The following is a 24,625-nucleotide window of genomic DNA, read 5'->3' as shown; positions in this document are numbered from 1 at the left end:
TCTTTCGAATTGATGTACTGTTTTGAAGTTTCCAAGTGGTAGGGCAATTGTCCTTCAGTTACACATTTACTATTATTATTATTATTATTATTATTATTATTATTATTATTATTATTATTATTATTATTATTATTATTATTATTATTATTATTTTGCGTATGGCAACACATTGGAATATACAACAATATAAAAATGATATACTAAAATAACTAGGGCGTTATAACTATTAGACATGAAACAGAGTATATAATGAAAATGTATGCACTTACATAGTGAGAGTTAATTTGTCTATCAAGTTGACAGCGTCTGGAGTCAGCGTTAGAAAGTCAATCAATCAATCAATCAATCAATCAATCAATCAATCAATCAATCAATCAATCATTCACTACTGATCTGCATTTAGGGCAGTCGCCAAGGTGGCAGATTCCTTATCTGTTATTTTCCTAGCCTTTTCTTAAATGATCGCAAAGAAATTGGAAATTTATTGAACATCTCCCTTGGTAAGTTATTCCAATCCCTATCTTCCCTACCTATAAACGAATATTTGCCCCAATTTGTCCTCTTGAATTCCAGCTTTATCTTCATATTGCGATCTTTCCTACTTTTAAAGACATCACTCAAACTTATTCGTCCACTGATGTCATTCCATGCCATCTCTCCACTGACAGCTCGGAACATACCACTTAGTCGAGCAGCTCGTCTCCTTTCTCCCAATTCTTCCCTGCCCAAAATTTGCAACATTTTTGTAACGCTACTGTTTTGTCGGAAATCACACAGAACAAATCGAGCTGCTTTTCTTTGGATTTTTTTCCAGTCCTTGAATCAAATAATCCTAGTGAGGGTCCCATACCTGGAACCATACTCTAGTTGGGGTCTTACCAGAGACTTATATGCCCCCTCCTTTACATCCTTACTACAACCCCTAAATACCCTCATAACCATGTGCAGAGGTCTGTACCCTTTATTAACAATCATATTTATGCGATCACCCCAATGAAGATCTTTGCTTATACTAAGACCTAGGTACTTACAATGATCCCAAAAAGGAACTTTCACCCCATCAACGCAGTAATTAAAAGTGAGAGGACTTTTCCTATTTGTGAAACTCACAACCTGATTTTTAACCCCTTTTATCATCTTCAGATCTCCCGAGTATGATGTAATACTACACTGCTGCACAATGTATTGGATGGTCTGGGGAGTCGCTCCACAAACACAAGATGGATCAGAAATTTTGTTCCATTTGTACAGGAAGTCATTACATACTCCATGTTTTGTACGAATCATGTTGGCAGTTTTCCACGTAAGTCGAGGCAGATCAAAACCAGCTGTTTTAATTTGGGTATTTAAAACAGTTATAATTTCTGATGGTGCATGTTGGATCCATTTTTCTTTCCAATGATCATTTATATTGAAGCCCGTATTGAAAAGTTCAACAGCAGATTTCATTGCTGGATGTCTGGATTTTAACCTGACAGATATTGCACTTGGAATGTAGTCATGAATTGGAAGGTCCGGGTGATCCAATATTTTCTTATATTCACGCAACAAAGCATCCTGTATTCTCAATGCAGATGGATGAATGTGACTTAAAGTTGGAAGCCAAAATGCTGGTGTAGTTTTTAGACAACCTGTGATTATACGCATTGTAGTATTGAGCTGGATGTCGAGTTTGCTGGTATGGTTGCTGTATAGCCAAACTGGAACACAATATTCTGCTGTACTATAGACTAGTCCCAGTGTAGAGCAACGAAGTCTTGCAGCTGTTGATCCCCATGTAGTACCACACAGCTTTTGAAGGATATTGTTCCTGGAACGAACTTTGGCTGTTGTATTATTCAGATGTTGTCGATAACTTAAGGATCTGTCAAATGTGACACCCAAATACTTTGGAGTGGGATTATATTTAACCATTTACTATAACGATATATACGGCATGAAGAACAGTTTAATGATGAACATGGATCAATTTCTTCTGTCATGACCAATGTTTATAATTAGTACAGTATCCGTTACTTGTGCCGTAGACTACGTACAAACTTCTCAGACGCAGATAGTACGTACCTACCCAAATAACTGATTTAAACATTGTAATCTCACCTTTAAAGACATGGTTATGATAGGCTATGTGGAGTTCCGTGACCATTTTTGGAAGTTTGTAATGAATTAACAAATTCTTTGAGGTTTATAAAGTGCTGCCGATTTCCTTCTGTGTGATAAACGTACCTTCGTTTCTGTAACAAGGAGAACATTCAAAGATCTTCCTCTTTAACAAACTCTAGTGCTAGAGGAGAATGTACCACATTTTAGAGCTGCCTGTACCTGTGATTTCTTCAGCGTTGTGGCATTTCTAATGGATCTGTAAAGGAGAGCAGTAAAGCACATTGGCAAGAGTTGTTATATAACAAGACGTGATACGGTCGTACGTTAACTGCGATACTCGGTCTGAATGCCAAGTGCTAGTCGCTAACCTTGGAGCTGTGTCCAACTTACATGGTAATCCCATCCCTGTTGTGCTCCAATCCCACGGGGTGGAGAGATGAACTCAGCATCTTGATTCGTCACGACTATCAAAAGTTGATTAAGGTCTTTAAGGGGAACGTACTATAGCTCTAGAGCCCAAACAACACCTGTTTATTAGTCGTTGGTATGTTGTGAAATAAGATGATTCAACAAGTAGAATAGCGTCTGATCTGATACTGTATCGCGATTGACCTATCTAAGGCATTTGATAGGGTATATCATGGGAGACTACTGGCAAAAATGAGTGCAATTAGACTATAGAGAAAAGAGTGACTGAATGGGTGGCTATATTTCTAGAAAACAGAACTCGGAGAATTAGAGTAGGTGAAGCATTATCTGATCCTGTAATCATTAAGAAGGGCAGTATTATTGGACCTTTGTTTTCTTAAATATAAAAATAATATGAGTAATGAAGAACAGGAATCAGAGAGAAGGTTTTTTACAGATGATGTTGTATTAAATAGAGTAACTAGCACTTTGCCCGCGGCTTTGCTTGCGTCATAGTTGAGTTACGTTCCATTATTTATTTATTTTCATTTTCTTTTGAAGGCTACCGAACCAATCCCATGCGTTCATCAACTTCCATAAGAAATGTAAGACGTAAATGTGTTTTCCCGTCCCGGCTTAGGCCGGAATTGAAAAGTTTCGCGTGCATTCTGAGTTTGCTATTAAATGAAATTTAAAATTCCCTATAATCTCGAAATGCAAATATATTAATATTTTACATACTTCCTTTGTAACAATTTCTTTGCCTTCTTTATGAATGGAATGAAATAATAATGAAGTATTAAAGATATGAGTGAGCTTATTTAAATCGTCTTAATCTTAAAAATTAACTCTGAATTATGAAATCAAAATACAGAGTTAAAATACAAATATTTGCTATCGAACTAAATTATAATGTTATCTTCGTAATTCATTTCAGCATCGTAAGACATCCCGGAACGAAACTTAATTTTCCATGGACGCAATCGTCTTTCTTTTCGGACTCCAGGGTGATGTTGCTCATGTCGCGTTTGAATTGTCCTGTGATTTTCGCGATTATTTTGCTGGTATGTAGCTGCCGCTGCTTCCTAGCCTGTTTTACCAGTTGTATGGATGAAATAATTCCTTTAAACTGTAAGCGGATGCATAACTTACTAACAAAACTGTAGTTCGAACCCCACTGTCGGCAGCCCTGAAAATGGTTTTCCGTGGTTTCCCATTTTCACACCAGGAAAATGCTGGGGCTGTACCTTAATTAAGGCCACGGCCGCTTCCTTCCCACTCCCAGCCCTTTCCTGTCCCATCGTCGCCGTAAGACCTATCTGTGTCGGTGCGACGTAAAACAACTAGCAAAAAAAACTGTAATAATTCTACTTGATAAAACAATATCCCTGTGTTAAAAAAAAAGCCGTCAAGAGGCATATTCGAACCTGCATTATTGCAGTCTGCAACCCGTTGACTTAACTGTTGCGCTATCAGCGGTGCGTAGGATAGCTACTCGTTAATTCACTGACAAACATTCGTATATGTAGGCCTATACATATTTTATTTTCATTAAGGACTTGGTAGATTGCCGTCTTGAAATACAGGGAAGTGGGGTGAATTAGCGCCTACACTTATATGTTGGAAAGTGCCGCGGCCATTTTTGATTGGGAAAAACCAAAGATTCATCTCAACTGAAAAATCTTGAAAAGAAATATATTTCCGTTTACTTTTCAAAAAATGCAAGATTTTTGTTGTACTATTGAGACGATTTCGAAGATTGAACGAATATATATGTACAATATTTTTCACAAAAACGGAGATATTGAATACAAATGTAAAACCACATTTCACCCCTTTTCACCCCTTTAAAATCGGAATTCTAAAACTTTATTTTAAACATTATTTATGCTATAATAAAAGAAATATTTGAATGAATATAAATACAATATTTTTCCCCACAAAAACGGAGATATTCAACAAAAATGTGTAATCATATTTCTCCCCTTTCCACCCCTTTAAAATAGGAATTTTTAAAAATCCTTTCTTAGTGCGCACCTACACTACGGTAGGAATATGTCTTCAAATGTTCATACAATTATCTCCAGTAGGTTTTGCTGTGCGTTGATTGTCAGTCAGTCAGTCAGTCAGTACATCTTGCTTTATATATATAGATGAATAATTTACAAGATAGCGAGCAACTGCAAAAAGATATCGACACTGTTGTGAGATGTACACGAGGCAATCGTATGTTAATAAACATACAAAAGTATACTTCGTCCTAAATGTCTTCATTTATGTATGAACCTGTCACTTCTTGTGACGTAGAACGATCATTTTCTGTGTTCAGATAAACGAATTAACTTAAATGAAGACAATGTGGAGAAGTTAGTTGTTCTACAATGTTTCAGAAAGAACTGAAAATATAAAAATGATGAACTGAATTTTGATAGTGCATATTTTCCACTTTATTGTGCATTTCCCATTTGCCACCGAGGTAGACACCTCATTTGCAAATAAAGAGATTTTGATTTGATTTTGATGTTCCATCATTTGATAGTGCATGGAAATCCGGGCTCTACTGATGACGGACCTTAGTGTCCGAAAACCGGTTATGTTTTAACAAAGTGTGTGCTGATACGACTGTATATAATTAATAAAAATAAAACAACTACATCAGCACTGTTAATAAGAAATGGCTTTGATATTTTATAATGATTATAATTCAAACAAAGCGGAGGCGGGACAGGTTTTTCTCCGGGTACTCCGGTATTCCCTGTCACATTTCATTCCAGCAACACTCTCCACTATCATTTCATTTCATCTGTCAGTCATTGATCATTGCCCCAGGGGAGTGCGACAGGCTTCGGCAGTACTAAAAATGGGAGTCGCCCACTTTCATTTCTGGTTTCCGGGAACAATAGAATAATAATAATAATAATAATAATAATAATGGTTTTACATACCACTAACGTTTTACTGTTTTCGGAGGCACTGAAGTGCCGAAATTTAGTCCGTACGCGCCAGTAAATCTACTGACACGAGGCTGATATATGTGAGCACCTTCAAATGCCACCGGACTGAGCCAGGATCGAACCTGCCAAGTTGCGATCAGGCTATGTTAAAGTGGAATAATGATTATGTATCCACACACACACTAATGATTTACCAAAAAAAACGTAATATTTTTCTATGACAAACGTAACCTTAATGTTCTGCGATGTGTTTTTAATTTGTAGCAGACTTAATTCACTTGTTCACTTTTTAGTCGCTGCGTTGAAAAGTGAGAGTGGTAGGTGATGTTTGAGAAAGTGGAGAGGTATTGCCTGGGGCTATCTTTAGATAGAGGCAAACATACATACCGTGTTACGTACTCCATGGAAGAAGCATTCTGATTCATCTCCTAGCGTTTCACGGCCTTCTGTATCCTACACACTGAAACCAAGAAGAAGAAAAACGGACGAACCGTGTCGGAATCATGGCCGCAAGTTGTATGACGTACGTAAAATACGTCTTTCTGACAAAATGTAACAACGTTTATTGAATATGATTTTTAAATTATAATGACTGTATATATTATTGAATAATTCGGCAGAAGTACTGCGTCTCCACTTTCTAGAGCTGCTTGTACTCTGACACATTCTGATGCAGACTTCTTGCACCTATCTCGATCCCTCATACTTCCCTCTATCTTCCTGGATGCATTTACGATAGTTTTTGACCCGTTTAGACCGAAAATATTTATATATTTTACAAACTTAGCACAATTTTCAACTTTTCTATTGACCTAGTCACAAAGTTACGGTGACCAATGGTAGACCTATTTGAGATTTTTTTTCGGATAGGCTCGAAAACTATTAAACCGTTTTAGTTGAAATTTGTTAAGGATATTATAGCATGAAATCCCAGTGTCACAAAGGATTTGTACTTTCGAACTTGTGGGGGATTTTGAAGATATTTTTGTTCTACATAAAAGTTAAACGTTCATATTATACAGTAGTTTCGGGTTTGATTCACGTGTAGCATAAAACAAAACAGTTTCTTACCATCTAGTTCGTTTCATGATATATTTTTTCTTGAACAAACAGGAATTATTACTATTATTATTATTATTATTATTATTATTATTATTATTATTAATCTCAAGAACATCATAAAGTACAAGATGCTGGGACGAAGCAAATATGTTGTAGTCTTCGTGGATTTTAAGAAGGCCTACGATTCGGTAGATAGAGAGACGTTATTCGGAATACTGGAAGAATTTGGTGTGGACAGTAAAACAAGGAATATCATCAAACAGACACTTTCCAACACCAAGTCAAAGGTCAAGTTCATGGGTGAAATATCGGAGTCCTTTGAAGTCAAGACTGGTGTGAGACAAGGGGGTGGACTCTCACCAATTCTCTTTAACTATGTCTTGGAAAAGGTGATAAGGAAGTAGAAAGAAGGAATCCCAGACAAAGAAGCATTCCGTATTGGAAGAGGGGCAGGTGCTATACGGATAGACTGCCTGGCATATGTTGATGATATCGCAGTCTTTGCCAGTGACATAGAAATAGTAAAGAAAAGAGTGGAACAACTCCATAGCATAGCAGAAATGACTGGACTGCAAATATCATACAGTAAGACTGAATTTATGACCAACATCAAAGAGGCTCCCCAAATGTTAAAGTTGAAAGAGGGGAAAGTCAAAAGAGTAAAGAGCTTCAAGTATCTTGGAGAAATAGTTCAAGAGAATGGATCAGAGAAGTTAGCTCTGATAGAACGAGCGAGAAAAATGGAAACAGCATATCAGCTCACTAGAGACACCTACAACAAGAAAGCTTTGTCGTATGGAGCCAAATTAAGACATCTGGACACAGTCATCAGACCTGAATGCTTATACGCAGCAGAAACATTGGACATGATTGGAAAGGGAGATCTAGAGAACATCAGAAAGAAAGAGAGGAAAATGCTCCGGAGGATCTTGGGCCCGAAAATGAAAGGTGGGGAGAGGAGACTTAGACCCAACAAAGAACTACACCAGAAGACAGAGGAAGTCGTCGTATTGATGAAAAAGCGAAGGGTTCAATTTTATGGACATCTACAGAGAATGGACACCAACCAACTGACAAAAAGGATTTTCAGCTTCTTCAACCTAAGGAAGACGAAACCAAAATGGTTTCGGGAAGTAAGGACCGACCTGGCCAGGATAGGAGTAGAAAAAGAGGACGTACTGGACAGAAACAAATTTAGACAAAAAGTGAAGGAGTTCAAGGGTTTCCAGGAGACTGGGGAAGAACTTGTGAAGAAGAAAAAGAAGAGAACCTACACAGAAGAACAGAAGAAAGAAGTCAGTGCAAGGATGAAGAAGTACTGGCAGAATGTGAAGTCAGGACTGGTGAAAAATAACGTAAAGACTGTAAAACGTGGTCCTTAGATGGCCGGAACGATAATTTAAAAAAAAAATTATTAAACTAGAGACCACGATAAGCCTCACTTTACATTCTGGCATTTGTTCATTTTTCGCTTGATCCACATCGTCTTCATTAGCTCACTGAGTTTAGCATGACGTTATTCTGTTCATTTAGCACCAATCCGTTTTTCGTCCCGGAAAGTCCCAAAAGTCTTGATGGCTGCTCTGAAAAGATTTCGGTCTTGTGCATCTTCTGCTTGTAGGCCCAGTTCTTTAAGATCTTTCTTGGCATTAACGTATAACGGCATTGCCGTTTTTTTGTTTTGAGTCAAATGTACTGAAGATACGTTCAGTCCATCGAGAGTCGATCATCCGTCGTATATGACCGTATAAGCGAACTCTGCCTTTAGGCATTGTGTCCGTGATCTTCTCTATCTTACAGTATACTTCTTGCCTGGATTTTCTAATGTAGATGCCATTTTTGTAGTTTCGGCCAAGTATGGTGTGTAGGATCTTTCTTTCTTTCCTCTCTAAATCCACAAGCAAACATGTTTCGGACAGGATAAGGCATTCAGATGCATACAGCGATACTGGTTTGATGACAGTGTTGTAGTGACGATTTTTTGTGTTCAGGGAAAAGCACTTTTTGTTGTATATGTTGCGGGTGGTTTGGAAAGTGACTTCCATTTTCTTGATTCTTGCTGCTATGGCCTCTTTGTCAAGTCCATTTTGCTGAATCCATTCCCCAAGGTATTTAAATTTACTAACACGGTTTATCCTTCCATATTTGGTATTTAGTCGAGCCGTATCATCTTTGATATTCGACATTACTTCTGTCTCTTGAAAGGAAATTTGTAAACCTGTTTGTTCTGCTACTTCCTTATTCCTTATTATTATTATTATTATTATTATTATTATTATTATTATTATTATTATTATTCATAAAGATTATGTAGACTGTGGTTAACCTTGTTTCAGTTGCGGGAGTTTCATCTTGTTCACTTCTTGGACTATACTGCAACTTCTGTTAGGAAACCAGGGAAGTCTTGCGACCCTTTTACATTCATATTTTTCTTTCACCCAAGGTCGTTCCACTGGCCTTGCGCTTTTATACTGTAGTTCCAATACTTTCCTTACCCCATTGCAAAATAAATTCATTATTTCAGATTGCTTTACGCTTTGCTGAACAAAGCGATGTATCTACACTAGCTGATGTATTGTTGATTAAACGGTGGTGCAACATAGCTGTATGACAGCGCTGCACCAAGAAAATTCAGAAGAAAATCACTGACTTTAAACAATGAGTGACATGTAAACATTTTAATGTTAATATACAGTATACACCTTTGCTTAACAGAGTAACTGCATTTTAATTTCGACATTTATCTTCCGGAAATATATACCATGTGCTATCCGAAAAAACGCGTCAACCGAAGTGGCTCTGCCCCCTTTATTTCGGATAAACAGGGTTCTAATGTACTTAAAGTCCGATTGTTAGTCCTTTGATACCATTACTGAAAGTGAAAATAAAATGTCTTTATCTTTAACTGTTCACGAGTCATTTGAGGTGGACAACTTTGCTGACTAACCCTGTATATGGGCGGAATATTTGTATTAGGTTCTTAAATTTATTATTTTAGTCATTTTATTTTTAAACCTACATTAAGTACTGTAAATAATTGGTATCCCGGAGACACAACACGGGTAATCATATCCCGCTTAATTTATTGCGCATCATATTAACGTTTTCCCTATTATTATTAAAACTTCAAATTATGCGTGTGAATATTATTTTTCCCACTTCTCATGTCCCGAATCTTCCGACAAATACTACCCGACATTATCATATCAACTAGAAGTATTTCCAAACTGGCCGCCGACGACCAAAGAGTGACCGTGACGATAATCATATGTTCGTGCTTCCTGTGACTGAATCACAGATAAAAGTCACAGATATTTTTGTGTCGCAGATACGCCAGTAACAGATATTCTGAAATATAATTTAAGCTCATCTCTACTGACAGCAGGTCTGACATCTGTACGGGGTCTTGACCCAAAGGTTCGCGACTCCATATCACTCATAGATGTGGTGATGTCACAGAAGGCGTTCTGAACTGCCCGAGTGTTTAAGAAGGCAAGTTTAGTAATTGGCGCACCTCTTGTTGTTTTGGCACGCACCTTCATGCACGCACGCGTGTGTACGCATGGCATGGGGGCGGCGCTCGAGGGAGGAATGGTTAATGCCCTTCGCCTAGCAAGCATGAATACTAAAGAGAACGAAGAACAAAGCCTGAACTGCTGGCAAAGCGCCCTAAGTCCGCATTCACTTGCCGATACCCTCGCCTGCTGGTAAGTCTGTGCTGTAGCATGTTCTCTGCTTAGCTTGTAAGTGTCTACAACAACTGTCATAGAGTTTTCAAAGACTAGGAGTTCGTCCGTACTGGTTTGCTTGGTTTGTTGTATCTGGTGATGGCTCTTGTTACTTATATCTGCCACCAGAGCTCGCTCTGTGAATCAGTGGTAAAGTGTCGGCCTCCGCATCCCAAAATAGCGGGTTCGACCCCGGCAGAGGTGGTCTTATTTTTGAAATGTGGAAAAAAGCCCATTCTATACTCCATGTCGTACGATGTCGACATCTAAAAGGTCTCTGGTAACACATTTTGTGTTTATCCGACAAAATTCATTAAATCAGGCGTACACGCGCAAGAGATTCGCCTTACTCTGCTATCTAGTAGGCCTGGAGTAAAACGGAACGTCGAAATTGACGAGCAGGCAACCAGACGGCGTCAAATTAAAATGCTTGCATATGGTAGTTGAAGCATTATTATTATTATTATTATTATTATTATTATTATTATTATTATTATTATTATTATTATTATTATTATTATTCATCGTTAGCAGCACTAAGGATGACGAGATATCAACTGTTTGTCTTATTGCAGGCCCACCAGGTTTTCATCCCATCGGAGTGTGCTTTCTTCCATGCCTCAGAATGGACATGTTTCAGTCGAGTTGGGACTTACTCTCGCTGAAACTGTCTAAGTTTGTTTTTGAGTGGTGCCCGGAGTTGAATGTCTGTTTCTGAGATTTCATACTTTAAAAGATCCTTATCGATCTCCACCAACCAAGGAGGAATCGTTTTCAGACTTCTGAAACAGGATAACAAACGTTTACAGATTCTTTTCAGCCGGCAATATAAAAAGTTGAGCCTTAAATGTTGTCCTTTTCCGCATTATGCTCGAGATCTTTTCGGTGTGGACGTATATTTCTAAGTTGCTCCAAAGTCTGTAAACCAAAGAGGAGTGTGCTGTAAACAGTGTTGCCAACTTAGCGGATTTTCCGCTAAATTTGGCGGAATTAGAAGACTGCCGGCGGAGAAATATGTCATTTAGCGGACAGCGGATTTTTTTGGCGGAATTCTAGATTTATTATAGTGGAATTTAGTGGTTTATCCATTTTACGGTTTTTCTAAATTTTGTACTCCAGTCTGTCTCCAAGCTATTCCATATTTCTTATCAGGAGCTAGCAATCGCATGAGGAAAACATGTTATTTGGATTTGATGTTATGAGATCATGGTATCATACATTTGTAATGCGTGGGGAACGGGTACTTATCTCTTAGTTGACGAATGACGACAGATAATGAAACTGTGAGAGAGTAGCATTTATATTTATGCTATGAAGGAAGACCGTTTAATGTACTGGCCTGTTCTGGCCCTTGTGGTAGGGAATTCACCTAGTTTGCACCCGGCACCAAAACGCCTACAAGCTTTAGTTCGCCGGCTCGCAGGCAAGGGGTTAATCCCAGTAAAACTCACAGATCAGGCGAGTGCAGACATTTATTATTATTATTATTATTATTATTATTATTATTATTATTATTATTATTATTATTATTTTGCTAGTGGCTTTACGTCGCACCGACACAGATAGGTCTTACGGCGACGATATGATAGGAAAAGCCTAAGAGTTGGAAGGGAAGCGGCCATGGCCATAATTAAGGTACAGCCCCAGCATTTTCCTGGTGTGAAAATGGTAAACCACGGAAAACCATCTTCGGGGATTCGAACACACTATCTCCCGGATGCAATCTTACAGCCGCGCCTCTAACTGCACGGCCAACTCGCCCGGTTTGCTCATTTTTATTGCTCATTATTTGAGATCGGATTTCTTGGCGGAATTTTAGCGGATTTTTAGTAGTATTTAGCGAATCTTGAAAATATAAGTTGGCAACACTGTCTGTAAACGCGCTATTTGAGGTTAGGACCAAGAACTTTTAGGATAATCCTCCTTTCCTTAATTGCCCGTTATAATTTTTCAGGTCTAATTACAGTTATTATTGAAATGAATATCCACAGCCTGTTTCCAGTCATTTTGACCGTGTCAGGAATGGAATGAATGAATCCCCCATCTAGCGGTGAGGACAGTAATTGTGCCGGCTACCGAAGCCTGTCGCCTTCCTCTGGGGCAATGAATAATGAATGGCAGATGAAATGGTAAAGGAGAATGTTGCTGGAATGAAAGATGACAGGAAAAACCCGGAGTAACCGGAGAAAAAATCCTGTTCCGCCTCCGCTTTGTCCAGCAGAAATCTCACATGGAGTGACCGGGATTCGAACCACAGAACCAAGCGGTGAGAGGCAGGCGCGTTGCTGCCTGAGCCACGGAGGCTTCTATTATTATTATTATTATTATTATTATTATTATTATTATTATTATTATTATTATTATTATTACCGCTACATGAGAAACACCATGGTTCTACATTATCAGCGATTAGTACTATTATGAGGAGCCGTTGACCTGGATTTTGTACCCCTTTAGACAACAAGCATCATCGATTTCGGATTTCGGTTTGGAAGCAGTCCCTTGTTCGGTTTATACCTTTTTTTTTAAGATATGTTGTGCGAAGACGGTGCAGTGCGGGTCGGATGCACTAATTGGTTTAAGTTCATCATCATTGTTCATCGTTGTCTACTCAGTGGATGGATTCTGAAATTATTTTAACTTTCAATATTGTGAGTTGGATCCGCTGATTATTTTAAATTCGTGTTCATTTTTCGTCATCTTTTGAATTCTGGTCAGTGGATGTATTTTGGAATTTAAATTTTTTATTATTCATTCGATTAAGTCATGTCCACATGTAACAGGTATTTTTCTTGAATTCCCAAAACTTCTTCGTCCTTTATCAGTGTAATTTTCTTTCTTCCATCCATTTACTGCCTGATTTCCTCTTGGCTTTCTCTGGAAATTTACCATCAAATATTGTTAACCTAAATTTTCTCTTTGCACTTTGAACATTTTTAATGTTGAGTACTTCCAAATATTCTTCGACACTAAGAAGTTCGTGGTTGAGAATACAAAGTCTGTCAGATGACCTGCCTATAAGTGTCTGATGTCTGTATTGGTTCACTTAAAATTAACCCTCTTAATGCCTTGCGTGATAAAATTGTTGTACTAACATGAAAGGCTTAATAAGTAAACTTTCCTCCTATTACCTACTACTACAACTGCCTCCGAATGACTGGAAAAGCCGAGGAAGATAATTTGCAAGATAATGGACCCTAAGATCGTAGCCGGGCTGAGTGGCTCAGACGGTTAAGGCGCTGGCCTTGTGACCCCAACGTGGCTCAGTCCGATGGTATTTGAAGGTGCTCACTTATGTCAGCCTCGTGTCGGTAGATTTACTAGCACGTAAAAGATCTCCTGCGGGACTAAATTCCGGCACCTCGGCGACTCCGAAAACCGTCAAAGTAGTTAGTGGTACGTAAAGCCATTATTATTATTATTATTATTATTATTATTATTATTATTATTATTATTATTATTATTATTATTATTATTATTATTCTAAGATCGTAGATGGACAGTGTGGGTTAAGAGGAAGCGAAAAACTGTACCAAGAACAAAGAATGACTGATGGAATCGATGAGAAAACGAAGACTGGAATTCCATAGACATCTCTTTAGAATGGATGAAAAGTGGTTTGATTGTGCAAATATTTAAAATACTGGACAATAGACCGGGAGTTCCATGTAAGTGGCTTCAGGAGGTCAGAAAGGACTCCAACAGGGTTGCGCTAAAGCGAGATGGCATCCATAAAGAATACAAGCAGGAGAGGGGATGGGCGGGGTAAAGAAGACAGGCTGTCCAAAAGCAAGTGCACGATACTTGGCTGCAAAGAAGGCTTCCAGAATTGATTACCAGTTACCTGATGTAATTTCCAATGGCCCTAAACGAAATATAATAATAATAATAATAATAATAATAATAATAATAATAATAATAATAATAATAATCCTTTGCAGGCATTGTGATGTGACGCCTTCTAGACTGTCTGCTTGTCAATTTCTACGTTGCCTTTTGCTCTACCTGATGGTCAAGAGAGTGAAGTTCTGTTGTTTGATCTACTGCTGAGATTTTAAAATTAAATTGTCAAGTAAACACCAAATATATCACCAGAGATACTTTGCATGCACACATGGTACGGCATGGCGTGTCCAGTGGACTTTTTTCCTTCCTTCAAAAATCCGACTACCTCTGGCAGATTTTAACCCGAGATATTGAGGCACAAAGGCAAACACTTTACCACTGATCCACAGAGAGAGCTTGAATGAAAGAGAAAGCAAGTCATGAGCCACGGGAAATAGCCACTACAATGTCCGAGAAAGATATTTCAACCCAACTTATCACTTGATTTTTTGAATAACTATTACAGAGCGAGACCACGAACCTTCCCGGCTCCATAGCTAAATCGTTAGCGTGCTGGCCTTTGGTCACAGGGATCAGATTCCCGGCAGGGTCAGGAATTTTAACCATCATTGATTAATTTCGCTGGCATGGTGGCTGGGTTTATATGTTGTCATCACTTCATCCTCATCACGACGCGCAGTTCGCCTACGGGAGTCAAATCAAAAGACCTGGACCTGGCGAGCCGAACATGTCTTCGGACACTCCCGACACTAAAAGCCATACGGCATTTCACCACGAACCTACTACGCTGGCGTAGCAGGGGGAGACGTGATACTCCCACGTGGCGCGTCCCAGTGGCGGATAGGGGTGTCCTAACCGGCTTGCCGGCGGACTTGAGCGAAATAAAATAGCTCTCGCGGACCAAACACACATCCCCCTGTGGGTGGTGGACGCAGGCGAAGAATACACCCTCGGTATCCCCTGCCTGTCGTAAAGAGGCGACTAAAAGGGGCGACCAAGGGATGATCGAATTAGAACCATGAGACTACTTGTAATTAGTACCACCACGCGGGGAACACCATAGGTCGCCTTTACTTGCGCGTAGTACCACTATGTTAGGTACACAATAGGTTTGTGATTAGTAGCGACAGTGTGTGAATCAGGGTTGGTTTTACAGTACCTGTGATTAGTACACCTAAGTGAGAAACAGCATAGGTTTGTATTGCCTATGATTAGAACCCACTATATAAGGAACACCACGGGATAGTACGAGTCCCTGTGATTAGTACACCTATGTGAGAAACGCCATAGGTTTGCATTGCCTGTAAATGGCGCCGCAATGTGAGAAACGCCATAGGTCTGTGTTACATATGCGCATTACATTACCTGTGAGAACTACCATAATGTGTGAAATACCGCGAGTCTACGCTACTTTTGATTAGTACCGCAACATGACAAATACAATGGTTCTACTTTCCTAGCGATAAGTACCATTATGAGGGGCCGATGACCTGGATTTTGGACCCTTTTAGACTACAAGCATCATCGATTCAGCATTGTGCTTTAGAAGCAGTGCCTGATCAGTCCTACTATTGTTTAACGCTAGCTTCTGGGAAGATGGGGCATTGCGGGACGGATCCACTGATTGTTTTAACTTTATATCCATCCATTCATTCTTCGTCATCACGTTTTGAATCTAGTCAGTGGATGATTTTGGACTGTTAAATTGTCACTAACTTATATTTTGTCACATTTCGTACCATTAAGGGCCGATGACCTAATGTTTAGGCCCCTTTAAACAACAAGCATCATCATCATCATCATCATCATCATCATCATCGCAGAGCGTGAGAAAATGCCTTCCAATTCCCACAATATTTAACTGGTGGAAAACATAGACCTCTATGTTATTGGACTTAGACAAAATATTCAGTATAAATTGAAGTCCATATTAAATAACAAAATTCACCTCAGAAGATGTGGAAGCTCTGAATTTCATTAGATTTACGGAGTTTTATTGGACGTAGAGAGACTTGGAATGAAGAAATACTCGATCACCACATATACACATTTAGGGCTGTTGCCTAAGTGATAGAGATTCCCTATCAATTGCTTACTTAGTCCTTTCTTAAATGATGTCAGAATAACTGGAAATTTATCGAACAGCTCCCGTGGTAAATTATTCCAATCCCTAATTCCTCTCTATCTAAACGATTGTATGCCCCAATTTGTCGTCTTTAATTCCAACTTTATCTTTTCTACTCATTAAAGCTTATTCGTCTGCTAAAGTCATTCCACACAATTCCTCCACTGACAGCAGCTCGGAACATACCGCTTAGACGAGGAGCTCGTCTCCATACTCCCAAGTCTTCCCAACCTCGTGGACGGGGAATAGAGAAACCTGGAAGAAGAGCTTGCAGGTAGCCGTACTGCACTGACGAGCTAAAGACGACGTCGTCAACCATGCATTAATATTAATTCTTCTAAATGTAGTGTGTGAGCAGACTAGACGTGTATATATATATTATTTTATATTTAATTTTTATTTTTTATTTTTTATTTTTTTATTTTTTATATATTTATCCGTTTACCCTTCAGGGTTGGTTTTTCCCTTGGACTCAGTGACGAATTTCACCTGTACCGCCTGAAGGGCAGTGTCCTGGAGCGTCAGACTTTGGGTACGGGTGGGGGGAGGGGGGACATCGCCCAGGCGGCCTCACCTGCTATTCTATATAGAGGCCTTGTGGGGGGGATGGGAGATGGAAAGATTGGAAGGGATAAGGGATAGATAAGGAAGAGGGGAGGAAGCGGCCAATGATCTTAAGTTAGGTACCATCCCGGCATTTGCCTGGAGGAGAAGTGGGAAGCCACGGAAAACCACTTCGAGGATGGCTGAGGAGGAAATAGAATCCCCGTCTACTGAGATGACCTCCCGAGGCTGAGTGGACCCCGTTCCAGCCCTCGTACCGCTTTTCAAATTTCGTTGTATAGCCGGGAATCGAACCCGAGCCTCCGGGGGTGGCAGCTAATCACGCTAACCAGTACACCACAGAGGCGGACTTTATTTATTTTTTATTCATCTATTTATTTATATTTATTTTATTTATTTTATTTATTTAAATGCTAGTGCACTAATCTTACCATATTCCGCAAAATTTATATTTTTCTCAAACTAGGCAAGCAGAAGTAGAAAGTAGATTCATACTGTGATAATAGAGTGAAAGTACCTCCTAGGGATCACTGTAAGTACCTACTAGGTGTTAATATAAAGGAAGATCTTCATTGAGGTAATCACGTCAACGAGATTGTAAACAAAGGTTACAGATCTCTTTGTATGGTCATGAGGGTATTTAAAGATTGTAGTAAGGGCACTGGTAAGTCCTCGCCCCCTCCCCATTTATTAGGGTTTCATTGTGTGGGACTCCCGCCAGGATTACGTGATCCGAGAACTGGAAGAGATAGAATGGGAAGTGGAACGATTTGTTTTGGGTGAATTCCGATAAAAGAGTAGTGTTACGAAAATGTTGCAGACTTTTGGGCTGGCAAAACTTGGGTGTAAGGAGACGAGCTGCTCGAATAAGTGGAGCTGTCGGCGGAGAAGTGGCGTGGAGCGACATTAGTAGACGAATAATCCTGAATGGCGTTTTTGAAAGTAGGATAGGTGATAAGAGGAAGATACAGTTGGATTTAAGAGGACAAATTTGGGCAAATATCCGTTTATAGAAATAGGTAAAGGAGGATTTAAATAGTTTATCAAGGAAGATGTTCGATAAAATTGCCACTTTCACTGATTGATTGATTGATTGATTGATTGATTGATTGATTGATTGATTGATTGATTGATTGATTGATTGATTGATTGATTGATTGATTGATTGATTGATTGATTGATTGATTGATTGATTGATTGATTGATTGATTGATTGATTGATTGATTGATTGATTGATTGATTGATTGATTGATTGATTGATTGATTGATTGATTGATTGATTGATTGATTGATTGATTGATTGATTGATTGATTGATTGATTGATTGATTGATTGATTGATTGATTGATTGATTGATTGATTGATTGATTGATTGATTGATTGATTGATTGATTGATTGATTGATTGATTGATTGATTGATTGATTGATTGATTGATATGTAAGGGACAAGTTTACAGAGATTGGTGCTTAAATAAAGTACCTCCTGTTTCCAGGAGCCTGTGAACGGTGGTGACGAGGATCCTCTCATCTTGACCAGAGTTCAACCGTCCGGACACAATCCAGACTCTGGGCTCCCTGACAAGATGGGAATGGATGAGATGGGACATCACGTCTACAAGGTGAGTCTTAACTCTCTGGAAGTGGTGGTGGTGGTGGTGGTGATTATTGCTTTAAGAGGAGGTGCAACTAGGTAATCACCCTCTACTAACAATAATCGGAATGGAAAGAATCTGACACTTCAAAAAATGGAGGTATCGGCCAAACAAAGACGAGGGCCACGAATGGCGCGAAAATTAAATACCGTCGGTGTTGGAAAAGAACCAGAATTGACCAAGAGAGGTCTCATAGGATAGACGAAAGTGACGAGCCTAGCATAGTAATAGGAGCAATGCCAGGACTCAGATAAGGGCCCCGTGGTCGCCAACCCGCGTTTTCAAGTCTTCTCTTAGTCGCCTCTCACGACAGACAGGGGATGCCGTTGATGTATTCTACCACCCCCCACCCACAGGGGGTACTTATTTGAAACTCAGCTGACTTTGTGAATAATTTGCAGCTTAAACCACCCAGAATTTTCATTAAAGTAGCTCATTTATGAACAATGTTCAAAGCACAGTAAGCTCTACAGTTTTATGTTAAGATTGGTGGTCGTTTTAAAATGTATTATTATTATTATTATTATTATTATTATTATTATTATTATTATTATTATTATTATTATATGAAGGAAGATGGAAGAAGAGGTAGTTATTTATCACGCATTGCATGATTCCTACATATTCTCTCAATCAAAGGGATATTCATAAGTCACTGGTGTCCTTGCCCAGAAAGAAGAAACTGTTAAATTATGAAAGGAATGGACTTTACAATGAAATTCAGTCAAAAGGGTGCTGAACTATGAGTGGTGTTAATCAAACGTGTTGTTTGTTTCAGGCTCATCCGATGCAGCTGCATGAAGCTGGCCGAGCAGTTCCAGGAAAGAATGTTCAGGCTCAGCAGCAGCTGGAGTATCGCAGTCAGTATCGGGCTGGCCCTGCAGATGGAGCTGCGTATAACATGTATAATGGGTAAGAATATTGCCTGGGTTAGTTTTCTCCCTGTCTTTTCTTCTTCTTCTTTTTCCCTGGCAATGTATGTGCCTATAGTGTGGCTATCCCCAAGTATCACTTATGGTCAGCTCTTTTGATCTGTAAGGACTACTTCCTCTGTATCTGGACTACAGGGATGTCCTTCCTCCTCAAGATGGTTTCAGCTGTTCGGCACCATGTTGCTCTTGGGCACCTTCATGCTCTCCTTGGTTCCGTGACGACAAGAGCTTTCCGTACAGGATGGTTTTAATGTCCTGATTTTCTTCCTCCAAGTCTGGCGGTATGTCGCTATAAGGATAACCTCCTGGAAAGTTTTCTCCATCAGAGGCTGCTGCTGGTGCATCCATCTTATTGGATATTTTCCCTGTGGTCTCCTGCCATTAACCTTTTCCTCCACCACAAACTTCTCCAGAGTGCCTGTTCTTCTGGCAATGTGCCCGAACTACCGAAGCTAAGCCTGGTTGATCCATTCGAGAAGCTAGGTCTGGATGCCTTGTTCTTCCAGCTCGGGTGCATTAGTTCAGTGTTCAGGCCAAGAAATTCGGATAATGCCACAGAATTTGAAAAGTGGTACGAGGACTGGTTCACTTAGCCTCAGGACGTCAACTGAGTAGAACAGGAGGGGGGGGGGGGTTATTCTCCATGGTATCCCACATCTCCTCCAGGCAAATGCTGGGAGAGTACCTAACTTAACACCACAGCCACTTCCTTCCCTCTTTCATATCTCCTCCTTCCAATCTTCCCACCCCACAAGGTGCCTATTCAGCGTAGCGGGCGAGGCCGCCACAGTCCTTCCATACCCTACTCACCTTCGTGGTCGTTCTTCTCTTGATTTCATCGTAACACCCTCCTGTGTTATAAATCATGAATCCCAAGTAGACAAATTTCTGGACAACCTCCAAACCAGTCATCTCTCTCACTTTAGGTTGGTTGGCTTTCTGTCTGTCGACAATCATCACCATTGTTTTTCTTCTATTGATTTCCCTACTATCAAACATAAGCTCCATGAGGACCTGTAGTTCTTGTGTTCTAGATGTAAAGTAGTGACATTCCTTGATTAGCAATGCAATTTTCCTTGGAAGACACACATCTGCAACTCAAAAATGTTACCAAAGCAATGAGAAATGAAAGAGGAAGAATATGGTGTATAATTACATTCAGGTGATCCAGTTTCATCTAGTGTTGAAGATGCTGCTAAAATTGGAATAAATGCTTCAAGGACGTGTTAAGCAGACTACTGTTATTTATGTCTTGACATATTTTGCTGTTTACTTTTCACAAAACGCGTATTAACTTAGTAATTAAAAGTTTATATAAATTACATAAACTTAGGCTGTGTACGCCTGTTGATATTTTAAAATTCATAGTTACCAAAATATTCTGTTTCATTGTGGTTAATTATATCAAACAAGCAAAATCATGAAGTTAAAATCCTTTCAAAACCTACCAAATTTTAACTTCACGCTTTCAGACAGTGCTTCATCTAATTTCAGGGCTGTCCTATGTAACTCGTGACCTGGGCTATGTTCTCCTTGCTTCTCACAGCCCCAATGCCATGTGCTCCCTCCTTCCATCCCACAGCCCTACGCTCTTAGTCCAGAAATTGAATCTCTTTGCTGATTCTGGAGAGCAACCGAGTGTTAATGTCAAGGTTATCACTACATGCGTGAAGATACAGAGCTAATTAATGGAACAGGCCCTTGATAAATCATTTTATTAAGAATTGTTTCTAGAGGTTCACTGAACCACTGGACACAATGAACGTGACGTGCCTGGCTTTCTGATTTTGCATTCAGTACCATAGTCAGTACCGCGACACGTGAGAGCACAAGTTGCACGGGCCAAGAGCTGCCCCTGCATGGCGTGCCGAATTGACTTAAATATTGAAATCTGGGGGCTGACTTTCCGTCACTGATCCAGAACATTTATGGCAGAATTTCTTGATTCAAAGTAGTTGCAGAGGTTAGACAAAACTATCCTCTTTCAACTTCGTTATTCACAGCAAACATGGATCATTCGCTGAAAGGTATAAAATGGGAGGGAGGGACTCTGTTGCATGGAAGTGTAGTAAGAAGTTTGGTCTATGCTGATGACTTGCTCTTAACGGCAGGCTGAGCTAAAAACCAGCGGTCTAATATTTTGGAACTTGAAAAGATGTGCAGCGAGTATGGTATAAAAATGAGCAACCCTTAAAATAAAGTGACATCCATAGGAAAGAAACCCAAGATAAATGAATGTCCATTTGGGAATACAAAACTGGCACAGATAGACAATTTCAAATATTTAGGATGTTAATTCTCCCAGAATGGTCATATAGTAAGTGAGAGTGAATCAAGGTGCAGCAAAGTTAATGTAGTAAGGTTGGAGTTACAATCAAACGGTATTCTGTAAGAAGGAAGTCGGCTCTGGGATTAATTATTTTTATACCAGTCTATTTTCAAACTGCTTCACTATTTGGTAGTGAAAGCTAGGTGGACTCAGAATACTTTACTCATTAGTTGGAAGTAACAGGCATGAAAGAAGTGAGAAACAGATGGGGACAATGGTGGAAATGAGAAGACAGAGGCTAAGTTAGGAATGAACTCAATGGATGAAGCTGTAAGCATAAATCTGCTTTTATGGTGGAATCATGTGAGGCAAATGAAGGAGAACAGGATACCTATATAAATTATGGATTCAGGCATGGATGGTAAGAGAGGCAGGAGATGGAAGAAATAATGTTTGGACTCTGTTTTTAATGATTAATAACAGGTATGGAACTTGTGATCCTCTGTGTCTCAGGCAGCAGTGTGCCGGCCTCTCACCACTGGGTTCCGTGGTTCAAATCCTGGTCAATCCATGTGAGATTTATGTTGAACAAAGTGGAGACAGGACAGGTTTTTCTCCAGGTACTCCAGTTTTACCAGTCATATTTCATTCCAGCAACACTCCCCAATACCATTTCATTTTGTCCGTCATTCATTAAACCTTGCCCCAGAGGAGTGCGACAGGCTTTGGCAGCCAGCACAATTCCTATCCTCACCACTAGATGGGGACTTCATTCATTACATTCCTGAACCGCTCGAATGACTGGAAACAGGCTGTGGATTTTCAAGAGGTATGGAATTAACCAGTGTCACAGAGCTAGTTGCAAATAGTGGATTTTGGAGACATATAGTTAATTCAGGCACACTTGCAGGTGGAAAGCTGAAAGGTATAATGGTCTCCAGTGAAAACAGATATATATGTGTGTGTTTGTGTTTGTTTACTGTATTTATGTATGAAATAAAATAAGAAATGTAAGTTCTTTTAAAAATTTGTGGGCCTTTTTGCAGGCATCATGCCAGTACTTCTAGCGGAGTATCCACTGGAGCAGTTCCTAGAACTTGGGCAGGATCTCAACATTATCAGTCTTCTTCGCAGCAACAGCAGCAGCATCAACCGTCACAACAGCAGCAGCTGCAATCGCAGCAGCATCCACAGTCGCAACAGCAGCAACAGCGCCAACTTCAACAGCAGCTCCAAAGACAAGTAGCAACGGGAGACCCCAAAGATGGGGAGCGTCCTATACCTGCTGGTGAGGTTGGAGAAGAGGATTCCCTTCAACAGCCCATTGAGGGACAAGCAAAAGATGGGGTTTCCAAAGATGTGGACAAAAACAAGGCATTTCCCTCTCGAACATATCACACTATAAAAGACATGATCTCAAGTCGCTTTGGAAATGGGAAACCATCCAAAGAGTCTGCCATGGAGAATGGCATTTCAGATGGAACAAAATCAAGTGACAACCAAAGTAGCAGCACTCCTGCCTTGAACAATACCTCGGAGAGTGCAAGTAAAGCAACGGGCAGTCCTCGGAAGCTAACATCTCGTAAAGAAGATGTGAGTAACGCTCAACAAGCAAGTGCGGCTGGTCCTAGCGAGTACGAGATGGCACAACGACAACGGTTGCTCGGAGGAGGACCTCCGCCTCATCAACAAGTGATAGGACCTTCGAGAAACTATGGCAGTGAAGTAATGGGTACTAATTACCAAGGACCGCAGGGCTTCCAGCCTTCTCCAGGACTTCCTGCAAGAGGCCAGGAGCAGGATGGCATCAGGAGAAGTGGTAGGGAACAAAATGTGTATGCTACTGCAAGGATGGTGCCCTCACAGGATCAACAGAGCAGGAATGGCGAGTTTAGTAGGGAATACACGCAGCAGGACAGTACCTATTATTGTGGGGGTCAGCAGAGACAGGGGGGTAAAACTGGTACCAATAATACAAGATTACCTCAGAACTTTGGCAGCACTCCTAACATGTTAGATCAGGCTGGTACGTACATGATAATGAGACAGAATGGTGCACAGTATCAACAAGAAAGAACTGAAGTAGATCCGCAGGGACTTTCTCATGAAAGACAGGGTGGTGATGGGAGTAATTATGTTAAGAAACTGGCCCAGAATTTTGGAGGGGGAGGGGGAAATCAAAGTCGGCGTGGTTCACAGTCGCGGTTGGATGACGAGGACGATGATGACGAAGGGGGATTTGTGTTAAACGGTGCAAGAAGCGATACGGTTGGCGGTAGTGGAAAGGGATTCCGTGGCGGGCAACAGCAGCAGTCATCCGGCCAGAGTTCAGACTACGAGAAGGCAACGCAGAGAAGTTCTGGACAAGATTCAGGAAGAGGTAGTACCGTGTACAGTAGCGGCCATCAACTGGGTGCATCAAAGAGAAGCGATGTCAGTCACGAGAGACTCGATACCAGCACAGAGTCATCAGACTCCCCACCACAAGTAGGTGGTGTTGGCAGCAGTAGAAGAGATGGTGTGTATGCAGGTCTGGCCACAGGTAAGTGTAATAGTTTGAATGTAATTGCAGTAGAGTCTGTCTATTAGTGAACATGACTGTTCCTTTCAAAATTGTCCATCTTGGCAGTAGTTTATCTTCCTATAGAGGGATTACCTTTTCTTTCTTGTGTTTCTCTGTCACTTTCATTTTCTCCTTCATTGAAAGAGTTTTACAGGTACATTTCTACAAGACGATAAAGACAAAAACATTGAATTAAATCGCACCACAGCTGCAACTCGTAGCTCAGTTAATGTAAAATTGAGTGATGCAACAATTTCTAATTTAAAAATTGATTGCTGAGAAAATGACAGTTTCTTGCAATTTCACTGAATATAATTATTGGGCCGATGCATAAGTTTGTATAGTTCTTACATTTTAGAGGATGGTTGCCCAGTTGTACTTCCTCTTAAAACAATAATCACCACCACCACATCTTAC

The 24,625-nt window shown here is 40.0% G+C and overlaps 1 protein-coding gene across 1 annotated transcript in view; it reads left to right on the top strand.

Moving 5' to 3' along the window:
• The window catches only part of LOC136883115 (hornerin), a 137,665-nt gene that overhangs the window by 77,620 nt on the left and 35,420 nt on the right, over positions 1 to 24,625 (top strand). The window contains exons 4-6 of the mRNA XM_068229598.1: positions 18,286 to 18,411; positions 19,223 to 19,356; positions 22,692 to 24,187. Of these exons, the coding sequence (XP_068085699.1) occupies positions 18,286 to 18,411; positions 19,223 to 19,356; positions 22,692 to 24,187 (1,756 nt within the window). The remainder of the gene's footprint in view (positions 1 to 18,285; positions 18,412 to 19,222; positions 19,357 to 22,691; positions 24,188 to 24,625) is intronic.

This window comes from Anabrus simplex, chromosome 11 (genome assembly GCF_040414725.1).
Source record: "Anabrus simplex isolate iqAnaSimp1 chromosome 11, ASM4041472v1, whole genome shotgun sequence".
Classification (NCBI taxonomy): domain Eukaryota; kingdom Metazoa; phylum Arthropoda; class Insecta; order Orthoptera; family Tettigoniidae; genus Anabrus; species Anabrus simplex.
The sequence above is the reverse complement of the archived record's forward strand: the minus strand, read 5'-3'. Positions and strand labels throughout refer to the sequence as shown.